The sequence below is a fragment of the Ornithorhynchus anatinus genome, chromosome X1 (genome assembly GCF_004115215.2).
Source record: "Ornithorhynchus anatinus isolate Pmale09 chromosome X1, mOrnAna1.pri.v4, whole genome shotgun sequence".
Classification (NCBI taxonomy): domain Eukaryota; kingdom Metazoa; phylum Chordata; class Mammalia; order Monotremata; family Ornithorhynchidae; genus Ornithorhynchus; species Ornithorhynchus anatinus.
The window spans coordinates 19392661-19416085 of record NC_041749.1 but is presented as its reverse complement, the minus strand read 5'-3'; the positions used below and the strand labels follow the sequence as shown (position 1 = coordinate 19416085).

Here is a 23425-nt window from a genome sequence, read left to right as displayed (position 1 = left end):
AAGCACTCGATAAATATGATCAGCTCTTAAGTAACTTTGCCAGACCAACACTGGAACTTAATCCAATTCAAAGGAAATTGGACACTCACTGTTTTGCTCTCTTTCATTTTATCCTTCTTTATCTCTCCCTCTCTTCTTTTCTTTTAGCCATCTCTTTAACCATTTTCTTTCTTGAGTCTGAGAACAAAAGCATCTCTCTGAGAAAGATTAGTGCACTATTCCCACTGTATTTCACCTGGGAGCTCCGTTAACTGGGAATGCATTTGAACAGTTCGTTTTAACATGATATTTGATTTTGACTAAATCATTCATGCAATTGTATTTATTGAGTGCTTCCTGTGTGCAAAGCACTGTACTAAGCACTTGATTGCTAGTTGCACATAAATAACCACCCAAAGCAGCCCCAAACATTGAGACCATCAGTTTCAGAAGGCAGATTTACTTCGGGATACTTAATGGCCCTTGTGTGAGGTCTCCTGTTCCAAGTCTGAAAGGCAAGGAACCAGTCCTCCATAGAAGCTAGAATTTAAGTTATCCAGTTCAGTGAAGACAGGATCCAGAGAGAAGTGAATAAAAAGTTTAAGATTGATAAATGCAATTCTCTGTTAGCTGTTATCTCCTCTAGAGGTAGAGTTGACTAAGAAGAGTATTGAGGCACTATTTTATAGGTGTGAAGAGAAGAGCTCCTTTAGGGTCAAGGATGGTGGTTTTTGAGTTTGTTCTTGGCTGCAGGTAGAAACTGAAATGTCAGATGATCATTACTGCTGTTTGGTCTTGGGGAGGGCACTGTTCTGGTAAGAGTTCAGGCTGCCTGCAGACAAAGGACAGTGGGGCTCTGACTGACCTCGTGATCTCAAACCGCTTCCTGGTACCCTGCACCTATCACCTGAGGAGGCCATTTCTGTGCTAATCCATCACTAATCCACTCAGTCACTAAATCAGTCATTCAGGGAGACACCCTCCTATCCCTGTAGAGAGGGAAGGGGAGAGAAGAGAAAGGAAAAATTCAGCTAAGGCATTCAGAACTCTGGTCCCACACTCACTCCTTGGAGAATAATAATAATAATAACTGTGGCATTTGTTAAGTGCTTTCTGTGTGTCAGGCACTGTACTAAGTGTTGGGGTGCATACAAGGAAATCGGGTTGAACTTAGTCCCTGTTCCAGTTAGGGTTAACAGTTTTAATCCCAATTTATAGATGAAACTCAAAAGGTCCGCTGGTTCATGTCACCATATGTGCCGGAGGTGCCACTAAGGGTGTTCACAACAGGTGGGGTGAGGAGAGATAGCAAGCTGATATCTCCTCACTGCAGAGAGACCTAGAATCGGGGGCTGAGACCAGTTTGGTGCCCTTGCTCTCTGTCTCCCCAAACACCAGACTGAGGTGATCCAAATGGGTGAGTGCATAGCCTCCTCAGATACATTAAAGTGCCATTTCCAGGAGAACTTTATCGGATTTCAGCAACTACAGCAGCTTAAAATCCTTCAATCAATTTGTTTTTGAGCTTCTCAGAATGAATCAGCCTGTTCATGGGCTTGAGTGCATCAGAGCACAGAAGAGAATCCCCAGGAGATCCTGTCCATTGTAGGTGTGAGTGGCTCAGGAAGCTGTGAACCCCACTCTTGAAAGACTTCTGGGTTCTTTGATTAAGCAGAGTAATAATAATAATAATGGTGGTATTTGTTAAGCCCTTACTTTGTTCAGAGCACTGTTCTAAGTGCTGGGGTAGATACAGGGTAATCAGGTTGTCCCATTGAGGCTCACAGTCTTATTCCCCATTTTACAGACGAAGTAACTAAGGCACCGAGAAGTTAAGTGACTTGCCCACGGTCACACAGCTGACAAGTGGCGGAGTAGTTGTCCCAGGGTCATTTCTGGATGCTTGTATTTGTGTGTGAGTGTAAGTGTACTGTTTTGGGGACAGGATCAGGGCAAGCTTCCTCTGCTCTGGGCTAGGTCCCTTTGATTATCTGATGGAAACTTCTCTGAGAATGAAGGGATGGAGATGTGGGGGTTGGGAAGCCTGACTGGGACTGAAGAAAGTGTTCCTAAAGAACTGAGACCCTGATGTGTGTGTGTGTGTGTGCACATGTGTGCATGAATGTGTGGGGAGGTGTGCAAGGGAGGGCAGCTAGGCTCAGTCAACCATATCTTCCTTTCAGCCTGTTAGAAGAAAATCACGTTCCAAAAGGGCTGAGGAATAATTATATCACCCAACTTCCAAACTGCTCTCCAAATTACTATTTGGCCATTTGTTCATTGGGCCATATTGGGCCCAGCTTCAAAAGATTTCCATGTTTTTCTGGTACCTAAGAACTCAAAGAATCAAGTTGAGTTAGTGGGTAAAACAGGTGCCACAACCTGTTAAAACCCTCTCTGTTCATTTGTCTTGGCTTTGCGGCCGGGAAGGGAAGAGCGGTTTTACGGTAATTTTGTAACTACACTTGATCTAGAGGTGGTCTTTGCATTCTACTAATTTATTCAACCAAAGCAAATTTTGCCCAAACCAGAGAAGAAATAAGATTGATTGTTCCTTTTTATATTCTTAGGAAAGAACCATCAGTTACTCTCCTATTGACCTCACTGCATTAACTTTGTGTGTTTAGAAGGTCATGGAAAAAATCATTATTATGAGGTTGGGTAAAAGACTTAAAGGTAATAACTGTTGCCTGCTTATCTGAGTGGGTTTTTGAAGGGACTTTGGGTCACTTGATTTGTTTGGCCTTCAAAATCAATAAGTCCTTTTGTGAAAGGGAGCATTTTAGGTTGAACAAGGCCTGAAGACTCTGGGGGAATCTTTTTCATTGCTGTATTTTGAGGAAAAGATGTTATTACCATTCAAAGCAGAGACCCGAAAAATTCAAGGAAAACATGACTTTAATACAGTTTGTTAATATAATTGCATTTATTGTCATAGGAAATTACATAATATTGTAAATGAAATTTTGCCGTCAATGTATTTCAGTAAATTCAGATGGTAGATATCAATCAATCAATCAGTGGTATTTACTGAGCACTTACTATGTACAGAACACTGTACTTAGCATTTAGGAGAGGACAATACAACAGAGTCGGTAGACATTTTCTCTGCCCGCAGCGAGTTTACAGTTTAGATAACTTGCACTTAATTCTTCTCTCTTTGTCTGACTGCTCCCAGCTGCTTTTTCTCCAGCCTGATCTCTGAGGGAAGGCTTTTAGAGTTGTGAAATAGTCAGTTTGAGCTATAAAGAAAGGGAGGAAATTTTTTAGGAGAAAAATACCTGGAACCATAGTAGCAATTGCTTCTTGATCACTGTGAGACTTTAGGAATCCCATCTCTGAAGTTAAAAACTATCATTGAGAAACAATCTTCTAAAGTGTCCAAAGTGTGTAGACCAACAGTGGAATTCCAAGAAGTCCTTTTAAGGCTGGTGGAAAATTGACTTTTTTCTTCGTTTTTCCAAAAATTTGGTGAGTTGGCTCCTGAGCAGTGTCCCAAGGCTGATTTTGGGGGGTCATCTATGAATGGAAAGGAAACAGCAACGCTTGCATAGAACCTTTGTTTCTGTGATAACAGAGAAATAAATGGCCAGGACTAGTGAAATACAACAATAATAACTGTGATATTACCTAAGCACTTATTATGTGTCAAGCACTCTGTAAGTGGTGGGTTAGATAGAGATAATCCTGCCTGATGCAGTCCATGTCTCTCATGGTGCTCACAATCTAAGGGAGATGATGAGCAGATGTTTAATCCCCATTTTGCAAGTAAGGAAATTTACAGAGAAGTTAGGTGACTTACCCAAGGTCACACAGCAAGCAAGTGGTGGATCTGGGTTTGGAACCCAGGTCCTCTGAATTCCAGACCTATGCTCTTTCTATTAGACTATACTGCTCCTTGGTTGTAACCAAAGTCAAAGGTACAGGGAAGGAAATCCAGAAACGTGCCCTAGAAAATTGAATTGACTTCTCTACAATCTCTTGTTTCTGGGTCTCCCATGTAAGAAACCTGAGGTAGGGCTATGAAAGGGGAGTCTACAATTTGATGACTAGAGGCTTGGAAGGTGTGTGGTTTCATCTTGATTTTTGTTGCCATAAACTAGGTTGGAAATCATCTTGGAACATTCCTAATCAGAGTTAAAAGAGGCTAATATGCTCACCATTACCTTGACAGCTTTCATAGTAGGATCCCTGATTCACACTGGATTCCTAATAAAGGCAATAGGTAGAGCAGATATATTGTCCCCATTTTATGGATGAGGAAACTTGAAATCTAAATGGCAAGCCCCTTAAAGGCAGGTATCCTCTCTACGTACTCTATTGTATGGTACTTCCCCAAATTCTTTGTACAGTGAATGTTCTGCACACAGTAAGTGCCCAGTAAATATCATTTATTGATTGATAAAATCTTAAAACAGTGAAAGCAGGACTTGATTGGGAATTCCACCACTCTTGGCATTTTGCTCAGTTTCCTGATTTTTGGGAGGATATTTCCTTAGTGTTTTAATGTTCTTAAAAACAACACTAACAGAGAGCTCTCCTGTAGCAGCCCATTTAAGATTGGTGGCCATCCCTTTCATGGAATGACAGGTTAGAATGAAAGTGTCTAAGAATGTCAGAGGTGCAGTTTGTATTTTGAGCCTTTCCCGGCTATGCTTGGGGGATAAATCTCTGATTCTGTGTATGGAGAAACCCACCTCCTCCCCACTACCCTTCCTATAGATCTGTGGGTGAGAAATGGACTGGCTAATTTGGAGGGGTTCAGGCCCTGTTGTGAGGGAACTGTGAGAAAGGCAGTATTCACACTGCCATTTCTCTGTGAGTTTCAGGGTTGAGTGAACTTGAAGTTCAAAGAGAACTAAGCCAGTCTTGCTTGGTTTCCCCCCCAAAACCATTCTGCCTCCTTCTCTTCCACCCTGCCCCCTGTTTGGGGGGTTGGGGGAGGGGGTGAATAGGAGATGCTTTGAGGGAAGAGTTTGTCAGGCTTACACACACACACACACACACACACACACACACACACGTGAAGAAACATGGCTGAGGGAAATCTGAAGCCAAGACCAGTGCTTGTATGCTGCTCTTGCACCAAGATACTCCTGGCTGAGGTGATTGCCCCCAGCCCCCAGTGAACAACTAGACTGATTTCCTGGCTCCCTGCCCAGTGATTTGCAGTATTTCCTGAAATCCAGAGGGGAAAACCCTAAGGCAGTACTTTTCTTCTTAAAGTCCTTTCCATCTCCTGAATGTGTGAGCATGTGTGGGGGAGGGGGTAGGGAAGACTCCAAGTTTCTCTGGTCATGAAACCCACTTGAGGTAGTCCCTCCAACTGGAGCTAGGAAGAATTAGGAAACAAATGAGGAGCTCATCAACGATAGCATTGAGAGTCAATCCCGTTCTGCCTCCTACTTCAATCATTCATTCATTCAATCATTTTTATGGAGCGCTTACTTTGTGCAGAGCACTGTACTAAGTGCTTGAGAGAGTACAACAATAAACAGACACATTTAGAGACATAGAAACGAAAAACAAATATAAATTTAGACTGTGGGTCCCTTTAGGACAGAAGAAACTGTGTCCCCCTCTTCCCCTCCCCCAGTTAACTTACATCTACCTCAGTACTTAGTGGAGTGCTTGTCATATAGTAAGCCCTTAGCAAATACCACAGATACTATTATTATTATTGTTATTATTCCAGGCCGAGAAGTCCCTGTAAAGCAGCCTTATCCTGAGAGCTCTCTGGTTCTGGGGTGGGCAACATGGCTTCCCAATCTGGGGTACAGAGTCTGGATCTGGGCCCTCATCCTGGTTCTGACTTTGGGGAAGCCTTGAGTAGTGATTGCCCTCTCTTCCTGGGCCAGCTTCTTCCCTGTATTTTGAGGATAATACCGTTCCTTTGCCCCATCCTTGCTTGTTCTCTCTTCTTGGAGGCCTGTGAGAGTAAGGGTACAATAGTCTGTTGTTCCAGCCCTCGGACAGGTTGGAAAATCACCAGACCCAGAGAGTCAGTGGTGAGGCCATTTTGTATCAGGGACCCACCTGGGTACGCACTCAGGGAGACCTGGGTTTGAGCCCCCTGGGCAATAAGCCTCCAGGATGGATAGCCTCTGCACATTGCCCTTCGGCACAGGATCTGAAGGAGAACTCAGTGGGTCCTGGCTAGTCTTTCTGAAGGGGGCCTCATTCCAGGAATCACCTTGTTCATCCTCTCCCTCCTCCCCTCTCTCCTCCCCACCCCCGCCCCCTTAGGTGTTGGTGGCTGAGGAGAATGTGGACTTCCGGATACACGTGGAAAACCAGACTCGAGCGAGAGACGATGTGAGCAGGAAGCAGTTGCGGCTCTACCAGCTATACAGCAGGACAAGCGGGAAGCACATCCAGGTCCTGGGCAGGAGGATCAGTGCCAAAGGGGAGGACGGGGACAAATATGGTAAGAAGAGTCCCCGGGACAAGACTGAGACCCTGCCCACTCCACCCCTGGACCTAGCTGGACTGCCTGCTGAAGTGAGAGGAGAATGGCCGTGTGCTCAGGCAGCTGGGTGATCATGTTCAAATAGGCCAGAAGGCCATTGTTCCTGGTCATTGTCTCTCCAGCAGCCAGACTTTGTAACCGTGGATAAGGAGAGGAATCTCCTTGCTGTCCCCTTGAGCACTCAATTGGGTAGTAGCCCTGGCCATGGGAGCTGGAGAGGCGATATGTGGAGCTGGGAGGGAGACAGGCAAGCTGGGGAAATTTAAGGAGGCTACAGAGAGGTAAGAGGAAGGGAGAGGCTGGAAAGACAAGAAGTAGTGTCCTTACCTCAGGTCTTCCTCAAGCGGAAGGGACTGTAATGAATAGCTTGAGAGGAAATTGATTTAGGGTTCTTTGGAAGGAGCCTCAGGCAGGGGCCAGAATAGTGGCCAGTGATTGTCCTATGACTAGCTCAGAACAGAGCTTGCTCTTTCTGAAAGTTGGACTCATTGATCAATAGTTAAAAGGATGTGTTGAAATCAGTCAGTGGTATTTGAGTACTTACTGTGTGCAGAGCACTGTACTGAGCGATTGGGAAAGTACTGTGCAATAGAGTTGAATTCCCCAGAGAGAGATATTCTTGGGGAAAAAAGGGTAAGCACTTTTTTCGTGTGACTTGGAATAGCATGGAGAGATGACCCAAAGTTAGGGCTGAGGCTTGTGTCAGGAAATATAAAAACAGAGGGAAGAATTGAGTGCTAAGTAGGAGAAAATGATCATTGCATAGATTAAATGTCATATGAACTGCTGCAGAGAATGAAGGAGTTTGGTAAAGAAATGAACATCTTGACCAGCATTCCAGCAGGGAAGCGCTTACAAACTATTCACTCGCTACTCATTTTTATGCCTGATCAGTGGTTGGAAGAGGAACTGATATAGATCAAGTGTTTATATGCTGAAGGTTGAGGGGTAATTCCAACCATCCGTTCCTATACGGTTCAGGTGCAGATGGGGAAACTACCAGGATTGCAAAGTGGCCAAGCTCAGCCTCATATTTCTCAAGAAAGATTTGGTTCTTTGGGAAGGGAAACCTCTCCATGTCAGATGGAGATGAGGGAGTTGGTGACAGGATATCACAAGTAGTGGGTAAGCCAAGGAGCCTTGCCAGGGAGTAACGGAAGATGGGGCAGCGGAGAGCTTCTGAAATGAGTGCTTCCCAGTTACCAAGCAATGGGCTAGCCTGGAGGGGTATCCGGTAAGTCCTCTAGGCCCCTGGAAGGAAAACGTGGTGAAAGGCCTGAGGGTATATCAGGGGAGGTCTCTGGGCATTGTGCCCCTGGATCTCTCTGCCTCTCACATTGCATTTGGATCAGTTTTCCTGTTAGATGAGTGGTTACCAGGCAGTTCCAAAACTCCTTGACAGATTTTGGGATTTCGACAGAAGAGGAAATTGGTATGTTTGCCTTAAATCCTAGCATCACAGAATCAATCCTCCAGAGCTCACCTAGGCCACCTCCATGAAGAACGACCCTATCCAGGCTAGGCCCAAGGTGGCCTTTCATCCAATTTTATACCAGCTGGCTTTTATTCATTCAATAGTATTTATTGAGCGCTTACTATGTGCAGAGCACTGTACTAAACGCTTGGAATGAACAAGTCAGCAACAGATAGAGACAGTCCCTGCCGTTTGACGGGCTTACAGTCTAATTGGGGGAGACGGGCAGATGAGAACAGTGGCAATAAATAGAGTCGAGGGGAAGAACATCTCGTAAAAACAATGGCAACTAAATAGAATCGAGGCAATGTACATTTCATTAACAAAATAAATAGGGTAATGAAAATATATACAGTTGAGCAGACGAGTACGGTGCTGAGAGGATGGGAAGGTAGAGGGGGAGAAGCAGAGGGAAATGGGGGGAAAAAAGGGTTAAGCTGTGGAGAGGTGAAGGGGGGGCGGTAGAGGGAGTAGAGGGAGAAGAGGAGCTCAGTCTGGGAAGGCCTCTTGGAGGAGGTGAGTTTTAAGTAGGGTTTTGAAGAGGGGAAGAGAATTAGTTTGGCGGAGGTGAGGAGGGAGGGCGTTCCAGGACCACGGGAGGGCGTGGCCCGGGGGTCGACGGCAGAACAGGCGAGACCGAGGGACGGTGAGGAGGTGGGCGGCGGAGGAGCGGAGCGTGTGGGGTGGGCAGTAGAAAGAGAGAAGGGAGGAGAGGTAGGAAGGGGCAAGGTGATGTAGAGCCTTGTAGCCTAGAGTTAGGAGTTTTTGTTTGGAGCAGAGGTTGATAGGCAACCCCTGGAGGTGTTTAAGAAGGGGAGTGACATGCCCAGATCGTTTCTGCAGGAAGATGAGCCGGGCAGCGGAGTGAAGAATAGACTGGAGCGGGGCGAGAGAAGAGGAAGGGAGATCAGAGAGAAGGCTGACACAATAGTCTAGCCAGGATATAACAAGAGCCCATAGCAGTAAGGTAGCTGTTTGGGTGGAGAGGAAAGGGCGGATCTTGGCGATGTTGTAAAGGTGAAACCGGCAGGTCTTGGTAACGGATAGGATGCATGGGGTGAACGAGAGAGACGAGTCAAGGATGACACCGAGATCGCGGGCCCGAGAGACGGGAAGGATGGTCGTGCCATCCACGGTGATAGGGAAGTCTGGGAGAGGACCGGGCTTGGGAGGGAAGATGAGGAGCTCAGTCTTGCTCATGTCGAGTTTTAGGTGGCAGGCCGACATCCAGGTGGAGACATCCTGGAGGCAGGAGAAGATGCGAGCCTGAAGGGAGGGGGAGAGGACAGGGGCAGAGATGTAGATCTGCGTGTCATCTGCGTAGAGATGGTAGTCAAAGCCGTGAGAGCGAATGAGTCTCTCCGGAGTGGGTATGGAGCTGGAGATCTTTATGTCCACTCCTCTCTGCCTCCCTCCTGCTTCTGAGTTCTGAGTTCTGGATGTGGCAATGGGTTCAGGGGGACCTGGTGGGGAACGCGATAACTTTGGAGCAAGTGGGAGAGTTAGGTGTCTCTAGGTCCAGGACAGACTTGATATACTTCCTTAAAATGGCGCCTATGATGTTATCATGTTATTGTGCATGCCCAGCAAAATGAAGGCAATGGCATACATAGAGAAGCAGTGTGGCTCAGTGGAAAGAGCACGGGCTTAGGAGTCAGAGGTCATGGGTTCTAATCTCAGCTCCGCCACCTGTCAGCTTTGTGACTTTGGGCAAGACACTTAACTTCTCGATGCCTCAGTTACCGCATTTGTAAAATGGGGATTAAGACTGTGAGCCTCACCTGGGACAACATGATTACCCTGTGTCTACCACGGTGCTTATAACAGTGCTTGGCACATAGTAAGCACTTAACAAATGCCAACATTATTATTATTATTGTTATGTGCATCTCCATATCCAGTGTTTTTGAGTGCCATCAGGGCCACCCTAACCAGACCTTACTCCTCTACCTTGGCTGCAGAACCCTCACAAGATTTCATTTTTAGGTAGCTCTCTGTGGAAAAGGAAGGCCCACACAGCCATTTCAATTCCCTTAAGAGCTCTTCAGGAGAAAGAGCCTCTTGGGAATGGACTCCAGGTCTTAGCTTTGACAATATATTCTGTCATATTTCCTCTCCTTCTTTTTCTCCTCCCTCTCCCCAGTGCACTTAGGCAGAGAACAGGGGAGTTCCCGGGATAGAGGTCTCATAAAAGAAAGCTCTTTTTTTTTTCTGACAAAGGAAGCCTTCCCCAACCCTCTGAATGTTGGTGTGATCAGAAGCAGCACCTCGTGGGAGATTAGTGGAGTGGGCAAGAAAGATAAAGGGATTGAGGCCCACACGGCAGGGTCACCTCTCCCCTTTCTAAACAAGGGCCTGACCTCATCCTTCAGTGTTTGCTCACCCTGCCTGGCGATTTGATTCCAAACTGGCTTGATGGGGTGAGATTTCTGAGTGATGAAGTATCTCTACCCAGTGATAACTCTCCATTGCCGAAGGGCCTTTATGCGATGTGTGAGTTTCCACTGAAAATGGAGAAAGCAGGAGAAGTGCAGTATGTGCACACGTTAATATGAATGGAATGAACGTCTGGGCCACGCACACATGTGAGCATGTATTTACTTGTGTCTAGGTTGAATGATTGAGAGAGAGAAGCAGGCACCATGTGTCTCTTGCCACCCTCACCCTCTAAAAGCTAGGGCGCCATGACCCCGCATTTGGCTACGCAGCCCAGTGACCCGAGATGTAGTGATATGGGCAGGTACCTCCTGGCCCTCAGGGGTTACCCTGAGAGTTGCTTCCCAGGTTGAGACCAGTATGGTAACTTGCCTCCGAAACAAGGCCCAGTGAGGAGAGATAACAGGTCACCAAGCCAGCTGTGATCCTGAGGCTCCTTGCACTCATCCCACCGGTGACTCATATTCGTCTTCTCTCAGACTTTGGAAATGAGTCTCAGAACATGCCAACCTCCCGCCTCCTGTGGTCTCTGCAGGACAGTCGGCCTCTCCTGCAGGGGTCCCTGAGGAAACCTCTGAGTGAATGGGGCACCCCAACCCTGACCCCTCTAGCTTCTGGCACAGGTCCCTTAGGAGGAAGGTGGAGTGGATTACAGGAGGAGGTAAAAAGACGTCTCCCGGTAGGGACAGAGTTAGAAGCATTTCATCATTGCAGAGAGAGGAGCCAGCTGGTTTCTTGTGGCCATTTGGTCACTAGGCCCTACTCCACCCTGGTAACAACCTGCTTCCCAGGACCCAGATGTAGGTAGCAGGAGCAGCAGCAGCAGCAGCAACAGCAGAAGCAGCAGCAGGCGTGAGCATTCTGGGCCGGGAGCACAGGTGGGGGCTTTCTACTCTGGGATCTCTCCAGCTGAAGCAGCAGGGTGCTTTTTCCCATTACTCCGCACACACGCTGCCTGGCCCCGAGTCCCTGCCCATTACAGTTCTGACATGACAACAAGACAAATAATTTCTTGGACCTTTTATCTTCTAAACCATTTATTTTCACTCACTCAGCCCCGAGGCAGGGCTGACCTCATCCCAGAATCACTCAGTGTGGCAGCTGTACAGTCACTCGGGGCCAGCGAGTGGGCGAGCCACGGAAGCCTGCGCTGCCCAGCTGCTTACGCAGCGGGCTCTCTCTGCCTCTTCCCGAACGGGCTGTCTCTACGTCTCTGTTGCTACCCATCTCTGGCTCACGTTCTGAACCCGACCCCCATCCTGGGGCCCTGGAGGGAGTTTTCTCCCTCTGGACTATAAACTTGTTGTGGGCAGGGATCGTATCCACAGACTGTCCCAAGTGTTCAGTACAGCGCTCTGCAAACAGTAAGTACTCAGTAAATACGGTAATCTATTTGGTCTTGCTTTCAGCCCCTGCCATGTTTTTCACCCAGGTCAGCTCCCTCCCTCTCACATCCCTCGGCCGTCTGGTTTGGCTGCAGGCCACGTTTTCTTTTAGCAGACAGGAAGATATTGAGAATGACGAGGCAGCTGGAAGAACTAGATGTGTTGGGAGATGCTCATCTCTCTGTGAGCCCCTAAGAGGCAGGCTCTCCCTGGACCTTCCAGACTGTGCTGCTGCAGTTACCAAGCAAGCTCCATTCGCTTCACCTTGGATTCAGCTGGGAATTGATAGGCAGCCACTCAGGCACAAGGGTTAAGAATCTCTGTGGGAACCGTGAGTCTCACGTGAACCATCTATAGGTTTTATTTCTTGGCTGAGGTCTGAATTTCTGCTGAAGCGGGGAGACTGACAAGAATGAAACCTACCTATTCCAAAAGCCTCTTTGAAACTGGACTGATAACTTTTTTTCTTTTTTCCTTTTCTTTTGGAAAGTGTCACTTTCCTTTTTAAAGAGGTGTGGGGTCTGAAAACATGGCTGCTGTCATTTGAATGTCTCATTACAAATGCAGACGAGGAGATGGGATCCCATCTGTGAGCCCTGGAAGAGGAAGTGAGACAATGGAGTCAGTTGATGCTACAATTTAGATAATCAATACAAATATTATTAGTATTGTGATTTATGTTGCCAGGCATTTTATGAAAATGGGAATGCCGGGCTGTGAGACCAAGTCAATACTGCATTATGCATCTCTGTCTGTAGTGAGTCCCCTGATTGCCCTTTGCTGAGAAAGGGGGTCCCATCTGCCTGCTTCCTCCTCCTCCTCCTCCTCGCTGGGGCTCCCCTGCTCCTCGCTGTTGGTTCTCTGCTCCACGGCTGGGAGTGAGGAGCTGCCCTCCCCCCCAGCCCCCCGCCTCCCGTATTGTCTGGTAGGCGGTGTCCTTTCTCATCTGTGGTCATTTGCTCTCTAATCCTGATTGAAATTATTAATGTTTTTCAAGGAGAGCTCCATTCATGTGGCTGGGCTTTGGGAAAAAGAGACCCAGCACCTTGGGGTTTGGGGGATTTAAATGTGCATAAGGTCATCTGTAGGACGAGCAGATACAAGAAACTATTTGTATTTAGACATGTTTCTTTGACCTTTGGCTCCCCAAGCATTTGCATTTATGTTGTTTTGAACTTTCCAAAGCCTCTCTTCACATGAGACCATTTAATTCTCTACAGCACGATTCACAGTAGAAGACTGAAAGAACCATTTCTAGTGCCATTCACCACATGTGGTTTTCAAAAGTTGCACTTAAATTTTATTTTACTTCAGTGCAGGACATTTTTTTATCAAAATCTAAGTGGGGGTTGCCTCGTTAGCCAGTGTGTGGTCTCAGATGGGTCCCGATTAACCCACTTGGGAAGTCCATAAGATGCTTCCTGGAGAAAGTCCTCAGCTCAGAGACGTCCCCCGGAAGCCCTTGCTCTGCCGCACGGAGCTGACGGCAGCCACAGCATGAAAGGGAAATCAGGTTTTAGTGTTCCATGTCAAGGGCTGAGGCCATTCTATGTGAAATAAAAACCCATATGAACTTTTTCCTCTGGCAGACACAGGCCAGGCTTCCACCCTCTCACTCCTCCAGTTTTCTAAACCAGACCCACAGTGGGGTAGAGAATCATAATTATCTTAGCTAAACCTGTTATGCATCATGGCCAGTCTTCCTCTTCCCTCCCAGGGATTCTGATCTACTGCAGAACTCTGGCTAATAATAATAGTAATACTACTAATAACAGTAAGAGTAACTGGCATCTGTTAAGCACTTGCTATGTGCTAAGCCCTGTACTAAAAGCTGGAGTAGATCCAAGAGAATCTAATCAGACACAGTCCCTGTCCCACATGGAGTACATAGTCTAAGGGGAAGACAGATATTTCTTCCCCTTTTTACAGATGAGGAAACTGAGACACAGAGAAGTTAAGTGACTTGCCCAAGATGACCCAGCAGGCAAGCGGTGGACTTGGGATTAGAACCCAGCTCCCTGCACTCCCAGGCCCACATTCTTTCCTCTAGCCAACGATGGGTAAGTTCCCTTACCGAGCGGTGGTTTTTCAAGAAGGAAATGCTGTCTACTCCTAACCAAGCTGCCCAAACCATTACTGACCTGCAGCAGGGTGGGTTTCAAAGGCGGGGCAGGTGGATTTGTTACAGGATGGTCTTCCAAGCTGTGGCTACCACCCCCCCAAAGGATGGCTACTGCATCCAGGGAGGAAAGGGCGGCCCCCTGGGGTCAGCTAAGGACCGTGTGTTCCTGCCGTTAAAAGCATCACCTACTCTCTGGGAAAGAGCCATTTTTAGAAAGGACTGACCTGACAGAGCTTGCTACTCTTCTCTCCAGTATGAGTGACCCAGGAAGCAAGTCAGTCTGTGGCTACTGCAGTATCCTTCAGCTCCCCCTACAGGTCCTCTTAGAGAAGCAGCGTGGCCCAGTGGAAAGAGCCCTGGCTTTGGAGTCAGAGGTCATGGGTTCTAATTCCGCTCCACCATTTGTCAGCTGTGTGACTTTGGGCAAGTCACTTCGCTTCTCTGGGCCTCAGTTACCTCATTTGTAAAATGGGGATAAAGACTGTGAGCCCCACGTGGGGCAACCTGAATACTTGGTATCCCCCCCGCCCCAGTGCTTAGAACAGTGCTTTGCAACAGAGTAATACCACCATTCATTAATTAATTTCTGCTTTTTCCCTCCTTCCCAAGCTGCAGCAGAGGTGACTAAGGGAAGGGGAGGGGAGGTTCTGGGCCAGAGCCATCCTGGGGCAGACTGGAGGAGCTGAGAAGTGGTTGTGACAGTCAGAAACTCTGAGGATTCATGCATTCATTCAGTAGTGTTTACTAGTCAGTCAGTCAATCGGATTTATTGAGTGCTTACTGTGTGCAGAGCACTGTACTGAGCACTTGGGTACAATACAACAATAAACAGACCCATTCCCTGCACACAATGAGCTAAACAGTTCAATCTAAACACCTATTGGGTGCAGGGCACTGTACTAAATATTGGGGAAACAAACTACGTAGATGAGAATTAGACACCATCTCTGGCTCTCAATCTAAGAACCGGAGGGAAGGTTTACTGTGAGGGAAGGTTTGGCAGTGGACACATATGGAGAGATGAAATGAGTTCATGGTTCCTTTTTTTTCCCCTCCTCTGACTTATGACATCTTTACTGTGCCTTGGTATGGTTATAAACAGTAGAAGTGAAAAACAATTTGCACTGCCTTCTCCCACAGACTATGCTCATAGCAAGTGATTCCAGTGATGAACATCTTATGGAGCATCTTGATTTTCTGGCTTTATCCCCTTGAAGTAAACCTATAGATGACATTTGGGGACCCAGTTGCCTGGCTGAGGGAGAATTTGCCAAGGTCCATTTTACCTTCCCCAAGAAGTGGGGTTCGGTAGCCTGGGACTCAGAGATGTCAGAGCTACCCATCTCCTCCTCCTTCCCTTTTGGTTATCTAGGTCGTGTATCCTATGTTGCTACTCTACTAACCGACTTTAACATAATGGCAGCAATGGGGCTGAGAGATGGTGGGGCATCATGGGAGCATTTGAGGTCCCTCTGGATGATACTGCCCTTTGACTCTCCAGTAACTGACTCCTCTTGGGAGTTGCACTTGTATCTGGCTGTGCCAGGAAAAGGAGGCCTGGAGCTAGAGTTCTCATTTTTTCAGGAAGGCTGGAGAGCATTTGGCCAGAGCATTTTCCATGGATAGTTGCCATCAATTTTAGATTCAGTGGCCATGGATAATACCCTCTCAGGCAAATGCCCAATAGCAATTTCTGCCCCAGAAGTGTAGAAACTTAAGGTGTAGATCCACTCCTCTCCATCCTAGACCCCTGCAGATCAAACTTCTTCCCTCACTTCTCCTCCCACCCGCCCTCCCATCCCTCTGCTCCCTACTGAGTGAGGTAGGAACGTCTATAGATAGGATTCTGTTCTGAGGCCCGCCTCTTTTACCCTCCCTTCCCCACAGTTCGATGGGAGAGATGAGCCTGGTTGCCGCTTCCTACCACCAGCCCCAGTCTTCCTGCCTACTTCCAAAAAGTGAAATCACTTTCTGATTGGCGTGACTGTGGTAACCACTGAACCTGGGAATGCAATTACAAGCAGCTCAAGTGAGTCAGTGACCAGCGCTGGCCATATGCGTCAAGTTGGGATTCTTCTGTCACATCCTGCTGAGTTCAGCCGCAAAACCAGTGGCCGCGTCCAGAGCAGTCTCATTCCTAATACTGCCTACTGGCACGTATGCACACTTATGCTAGTTAAATGAGTAGGAATTGGAGAAGAGAGTCTCCTGAGTCTCCCCCTCTAGACTGTAAGCTCGTTGTGGGCAGGGAGTGGGTCTACTAACTGTTATATTGTACTCTCCCAAGTGCTTGGGACAGTGCTCTGCATGCAGTAAGTACTCCATAAATATGAGTGACTGACTGATTAGGGGTTGAACTGTAGGGCTTTTTTGGTTTGGAAATACACGAGTAGCATGCCTCCCAGTCAGTTAATCAATCAATATTTTGTGAGTGCCTAGTCGAAATATAATAATAATAATAATAGTATTTGTTAAATGCTTATTTTGTACCAATCACTGTACTAAGCTCTGGGGAAGATACAAGTTAATCATATTGGACATGGTCCCTCTCCCTATCACAGTTTAGAAGAGATTGAGAATGGGTATTGAATCCCCATTTTACAGGTGAGGAACTGAAGCACAGTGAAGTTAAGCGCCTTGCCCAAGGTCACATGGCAAGCAACTGGCAGAGCCAGGATTATAACTCAGATCCTCTGACTCCCAGGCCCACACTCTTTCCCCTAGGACATGCTGCTTCTCAAATATTCTCCAAATATTTATCTCACAGCTATAAACCTGGAGTCACCACCAAAGGTCAAGGTCTTTCACCAATAGGAAAGTGAGTTCAGCATTAAGAGGCATTTAGCTTTAGGACTTGTAGTGGAGTCTTCTTTCCATTTTTGGTAAACCCATCGCCAGACCTGGATCCTGGAGAAATAACAATCTTGACTGAGCTCTGAGGGGAGTTTTCCCCATTCTTTTTCACTATTTTTCTGCCCAAACCACTTCTTGACTTGGCTTCCTCAGTCAGTCGGTCAATCAGTAGTATTTATTGAGTGCTTACAGTGTGCAGAGTGCTATATTAAGCACTTGGGAAAATACAACAGTTGGTAGACAGACACTCTTCCTGCCCATAAAGAATTTACAGTCTATATACCACAAGTAGAATAGACAGCAGGCAAGGGGAAAATAGTAGAGCTACTCCGGGGCCGAGCACTTCTGCAAGGTCTTTGCCAAGAGGTGTTGACTCCAGGGGAATCATACTCTGGAGACTCACCTGCCCCCAGACACCTGTCTTCCTTCCTTCTCCTGCTCTTCTTCCCTCCTCCTTCTCCTGCTCTTCTTCCCTCCTCATCACCCCCAGGACCTTTCTCCATTGATTTGAAGGGGATTTGGGATCAGGCCTTGCTCTGTGGCTTGTCTCTCCTCATGAGTGTCTCCATGTTGTCTGCTCTGTGCTGGGATATAAACAGCAGGTTGGAGAGCAATGGCCCCTAGCCTGGTTCATTGTTTGGACCAGAGGCTGGGAGGAGGAGATTCGGTTGGCTTTGGATTTTGTGATGTGGGTGGCTGAAAGGCAGGGAACAGAGAGTTCTTGGTAAGGAGGCAGAAATATTGTGAGACAACTGCTTCCCCTCTCCCTTTTTAAAATTTTTTTATGGTATTCATGAAGCGCTTACTATGCTAGGCACTATGGTAGAGCAAGACCTGACCCCCATTCCCCTTCAACTCAATGGAGAAAGGTCAGGAAGAAAAAGAGAGGGAGAAGGAAGGAAAACAGGTGCCTGCCTACAGCTGTTTCTCACAGTTGCATAAGAAAATGATTACCCCGGAGTCAGCACCACCCAGTGAAGACTTTGCAGAAGAAGCTAACTAATCAGGTTGGACCCAGTCCCTTTCTCATGTGGGGCTCACATTTTTACTCCCCATTTTCCTCATGAGGTAACTGAGGCACAGAGAAGTTAAGCGACTTGCCCAAGATCACACAGCAGACTCTCTTCCCTAATTGGGGTCCTAAACAGATAAATAATCAAACAATTAATCAGTCAATAGTATTTATCGAGTGCTTACTATGTACAGAGCAATGTGCTAAATGCCTGGGAGAGCATAATGTAATAGAGCTGGTAGATAGGATTCCTTCCCAAAAAGATCTTATTGTCTAGAGGGGGAAGCATAGTAAAATGCATTACATGTTAAGGTGAGCAGAGCTTCCTTCGATGCTTGGAGACTGGTGGCTTTCTAGAACTTTCTTGTCCATGATCCTGTCTAGCTGTTGGATATTTAAGTAGAGCATCAGGAAAAGGTCTAGGAAACTGTCCCAGAGGTGGTTTAGTGGAAAGAGCATGGCGCTGGGAGGCAGGAGAGCTGGGAGACCTGAAGCCAGGCTAGATCCCACAGACTTAGCCTGTCACATGGACACCTAGAGCAGCAGTCTTTATTTTCATTGTCTCCTGGTCCTCAACAGCATGGGGACCTCGGAGATGATTTGACCGTACCGTGCCCATGACTCAGTTTCCCTTCGTCATTCCCTCCCCCCCCCAGGGTTCCCTTTCTGGCAAGTCACATAGCTTCTCTGTGCCTCAGTCTCCTCATCTGTAAAATGGGAATTAAAACTATGAGCACCAAGTGAGATAGGGACTGTGTCCAACCCAATTTGCTTGTACCCACCCCAGCGCTTAGTACAGTGCCTGGCACATAGTAAACATGTAACGAGTACTACAATTGTTCTTATTATTATTGTTCTTCACTTGAGGTTTAGAAAGGTGATTTTGGCCAAATGGTGACCTGTAAAGCTAGAGTTCTTCTCTTCGCTCCCCTTTTCAGAGCCGGGATGAAGGCAGCTTACCCCTTTTCATTGGGAGAGAGTTGGGTAGAGTCCTCAATCAGTCAGTGGTATTTATGGAGATCTTACTCTGGAAAGAACACTGAACTAAGCACTTGGGATGGCCCTCTCCACAGGACAGGGATTTCCATTGAACAGGAGGGTGGAGGAGTGGTTTACTGTGCTAAGTACAGTTCTCTGCAGTAAAAAAACATTCAGTAAACATCATTGATTGATGGATTGTGCAGCTTGAGAAGATTGTATCCCCATACTGGATCCCATTCATCTAGAGAAGCCCCTTGAGGGACTCAGGCTTGGATAGTCTAGCTCAATGGCAGATGCAATACTACTGATGGATGCTTAGGGCTTCAGACCAGTTCTCAGGGATCTGGGCTCAGAGGCTCTTAGCTGTTCTCAGAACTGCTCTGGACTCCTGTTGCTGCTACTGAGCACAGGCCTGGGAGTCGGAAGGTCGTGGGTTCAAATCCCAGCTCTGCCGCTTGTCGGTTGTGTGACCTTGGGCAAGTCACTTCTCTGTGTCTCAGTTACCTCATCTGTACAATGGGGATTGAGATTGTGAGTCTCACATAGGACAGGGACTGTGTTCAACCCTGTTTGCTTGTACCCATCCCAACGCTTAGTAGAATGCTTGGCACGTAGTAAGTGTTTAACAAATACTGTGATTATTATTATTATAAGCCTTGCTGGGGCAAATGAGACTTACAGCAGCAGCCCAGATGCACATCCACTCCCGAACCAAATAAAAGTTGACCCTTTGCAGGAAGTGACTAGGATATACAACCCATTTTGACTTTTGGGGTTAAATTGCTCCCAGCAAGTTTTGACTCCTGGGGCTAAATTGCTGAGCTCTTTAGCTGCAACCAACATTAAACTAATTGATGACTGGCTTTCAATCTAACCCCTCTGATCAATCACATTGATTGATTTTTTTTTCTCTCCTATTTTCTCAAGTGCTGAGCAGATCCCAGCCCGGCAACCTTGCTGAGGACTGTGAAGTGAAGGTGATCGAGTCAGGCCCTCAGAACCCTGGCTTGTTTTTGGGGTGGGAGAGGGAGCTGTGGGGCGGCTGTTGCTGAGGCTGCTAGCTGAGTGTGCATGTATAGCAATTATAGGGAAACAACAAGCACTAGAGGATAAATTTTCTCCACATGCCTTTGAAAGTACCTTGGCCAGCTTCAGAGAAGAGAGGCTATTGATTTTGCTTGACCTCCAAGCTCCCTGTGGTCAATGCAGTTTTTTCCCTATTGGAGACTGATGCATGAAAAGTGGGCTTAGACTACAATGTCAGCGTTTGTATTGTATCCGAGTGGGATCTGGGGCTCCCCACACTGTGTCTCATTAGGAATGACGTGTAGGGAAGTGGGCTGTTTGCAGTCCCCTAGACTGCTAGACCAAGTTCTTCTTCTCCGAATACCTTGGCCAGGTAGGGATTTAGGACAACACCCAGAAAAAATAGATCTGTTTTCCAACCCAGCCCTAAGGGGAGATTCTTGATTCTGCTCCAAGCCCTGCTCCACCCCTCCCTCCTTCTGTTTCCCACTCTTCCCCTTCTGCCCATTCCATTTTCCCCACAGTCTACTGGCGTGATTCTACCTCAACTACTTCTTTCTTACTGATCTCTCTAGGTTTATCTTTTTCATATATTTTCATATATATTAGAAGTAGCATGGCCTAGTGGAAAGAGCATAGGCTTAGGAGTCAGAGGACCTTGGTTCTAATCCCAGCTCCTCCACATGTCTGCTGTGTCACCTCGGGCAAGTCACTTAACTTCTCTATGACTCAGTTTCCTTATCTGTAAAGTGGGGATTAAGACTGTGAGCCCTGTGTCGGACAGGGACTGTGCCAATCCGCTTATCTTGTAACTACCCCAATGCTTAGTACAGTGCCTGGCACATATTAAACACTCAACAAATTCCACGATTATTATTATCATTACTATTATTATTATTAATATTTCCTCTCTCCCACAGCAGCAGTGTCTTTTCCCTCTTAGTCAAGGTCAGGGCCCCCAGCTCCCTCCCAAGACCCTCTGTGGAAGTGGCGCTAACATTTCTCTGAAGGACTTCTGGACCCTTCCCAGAACCTCAGAGGTGGGGCAACATCCCCCTCAAACCCTGCTTTTTTAGGATGGGATCTAGAAGTTTCTTCATTTTGAACTTCTGGCCTGAGAGAGGAGGTGCTGTTGGAGAGTTTGGGACTCCAGGGTGCACTATCAAACTGCCACTACGGCTCAGATAGGGTGTCTTGAGTTCACCGAGACATGACTGAAAGAGGTACTCCGCCTCCAAGCCAGTTCCCCACTGTCCTTCCAAACCTAATTTCAAAGAGATTGACCTTGTTGGGAATTTTGCATCTTTTCCCAGGACTTGGAGGACTCTAGTGTACTTTGGTGGAGGACCGACGTGGGTGATGGAGAGAGATTTACTGGAGGGCTGTGCCCCAGGGGGTTTTCATTATGTTCCACAGCCCTAGCTGGAATAGATGGGAGTTGGAATCAATTCCAAAATACACAGCTTGTAATTTAGAAAAATTAGTTGTCTTTGGTCCTGGGTCTCTCAGGCATGTACATTGAGTGACCTTTTCCCCTCTGGGAGGGGAAATCATTGAAAAGAGGGCTGAGTCCCCCTAACAGATATAAAATGGCAGACCCCTACCAATTAAATACTTAATTTTTCCATTCTGTAAAGCCCACATCTTCCTTGAAACAGAGGTGCATCACAGGTGTATTGGGTCTGTGCCAACACCATGAAGCTAGTTCGTTGCCCTTGGGAAAAGCTGGGATGTCAGAAGCCAGGGACTGTCATCAGTGTTATTTACTGAACACTTACTGTGTGCTGAACAATGTAGTAAGTGCTAGGGAAAGTATAATACAATAGAGTTGGTGGATGCGATCCCCTCTCACAAGGAGGAGAGGAGGAGACATACATTAAAATAAATTACAGATAGGAGAAATGCAGTGTAAGGAGATGTACATAAGTGCTGTGGGGCTGAGAGTGGAGTGACTATCAAGTGTTTAAAGGGTAGAGGAGATCCAAGTGCATAGGTGATACAGAAGGCAAGTAGGGGAAATGATGGCTTAGTGAAGGCCAATTGGAGGAGGTGTGATTTTAAGATGGCTTTGAAGGTGGGGAGAAGCCAGAACTGACTCTAGCCCATTTTGGGTTTCTCCAGGACATCTCTTAGTTCCACAGTGAGTAGCTCGGGATGAGGAGCCAGACAATGTGGGAGGGCCTGACCAGCTTTGCCCCCTAGAACTGAGAGTTAATGTGTGTGGTGAAGGATGAGCAAGAAATTCTTCCAGTTTGAAACAGATTCCGGTCTCCTCACAGAGACCGAGAAAAGAACAGGGAGGAGGGGGTGGTGGGTGAAACATAGGCATCCTAATGTGTGGTCAGGGAAATTGTGGGAAATCTTGGCTCAAGTGATTACTTTTCCTGAAGTAATGTGTGAGGTCTTCCAAGTTCTTACCGGCTTGCCCAGGGCATAGGTGTGTTCATTCAGGTAGAAACTGGATAGGTAACTATAGTATTCCTCTGGGCATTGCTCCTTCCCACATAGGCTTTTTCCCTCGGGGTATCCACTCTGGGCCCAGGCCCTCTGACTACCATGTCATCCAAGAATGGAGAGGAGCAGGATGGGGTGGAGGTGGTGGAAAGAATGATAATTGTGAGAGAAGCACTTAATTTAAACTCTGCTCACCATGTCTTGCTGCTGGCTTTGTCTCCGGTGTCTTTCTTTTCAAATGTGAGTTTCAAAAATAGCTGTTCTAACCTCCCCCCAAGTTTATTTGTTGAGCGGGGTACCAGACTATCAAAACCTGATCTCTAGTCTTGCTGATCCCCTTTCCTGGCCATCTCGAAGAGCAGTCCTGCCTTGTTGGCAGGAGGTTGGGCAATCCAGGGACTCTGGGAAACCTAGTCCAAGAAGGAAATGACTCTACCAACAGCTGAGCCATCCTGTGACAGTTTCCAGTAGCTTATGTTTGTTACTGGAAGCTGCATAGCTCCAAGCTTAGAGCCCAAACCTTCACTGTGGTTGAGCCCACACCCAAGGTCAGGACGATTAAGCAAGGAATGGAGGAAAGAGAAGACGGTAGGACAGAGAAGGGTGATGTCACTCCCACACTACTGATGGTGGAATCTCACACCTAACCCCATCTCTCCTCCTCTTCTTCCCCAACTCCCAAATCTTACCAGGTGATGTGACCTCTCAATCAGAAAAAAAAATCAGGTGAGGTTGCAGCACAGCTGCTAATTAACCTCTTGGCACTGGAAGTGGAGGCTTCTCGCCTGGCAGCACTAATGCAAGATGCATTAATAGCACTTAATGGATGAGGGGGTTGGGGGGACCCAGGGGTCAGTTTGCTCTCTAATGAAGAAGGCTGCTCTCCAAGGTCTGCCTGGGAAATGGCTGAAACTCAGGAAGCCCGAGATGGGTTGCTGGCTGTCTGTGGGGAGTGGTAACTCGCCCAGTTCTGCAGGAGAGGAAGGGAGAGAATCAATCAATCATATTTACTGAGCACTTCCCGTGTGCAGACCACTGTACGAAGTGCTTGGAAGAGTACACTACGACAACATAACAGAGTTGGTAGACATGTTCCTTGCAAGAAAAGGACTGTAAGCTCATTGTAGGCAGGGAACCTATCTACCAAATCTGTTATATTGTACTCTCCCAATCACTTAGTACAATCCTCTGCGCACAGGAAGTGCTCAATAAATACCATTGATGATGATGATGA

At 47.1% G+C, this 23425-nt stretch overlaps 1 protein-coding gene across 1 annotated transcript in view; it reads left to right on the top strand.

Annotated features, from left to right (window-relative positions):
* FGF18 (fibroblast growth factor 18) overlaps positions 1–23425 on the top strand; it is a 51863-nt gene that overhangs the window by 5713 nt on the left and 22725 nt on the right. The window contains exon 3 of the mRNA XM_039910158.1: positions 6226–6406. Within this exon, the coding sequence (XP_039766092.1) occupies positions 6226–6406 (181 nt within the window). The remainder of the gene's footprint in view (positions 1–6225; positions 6407–23425) is intronic.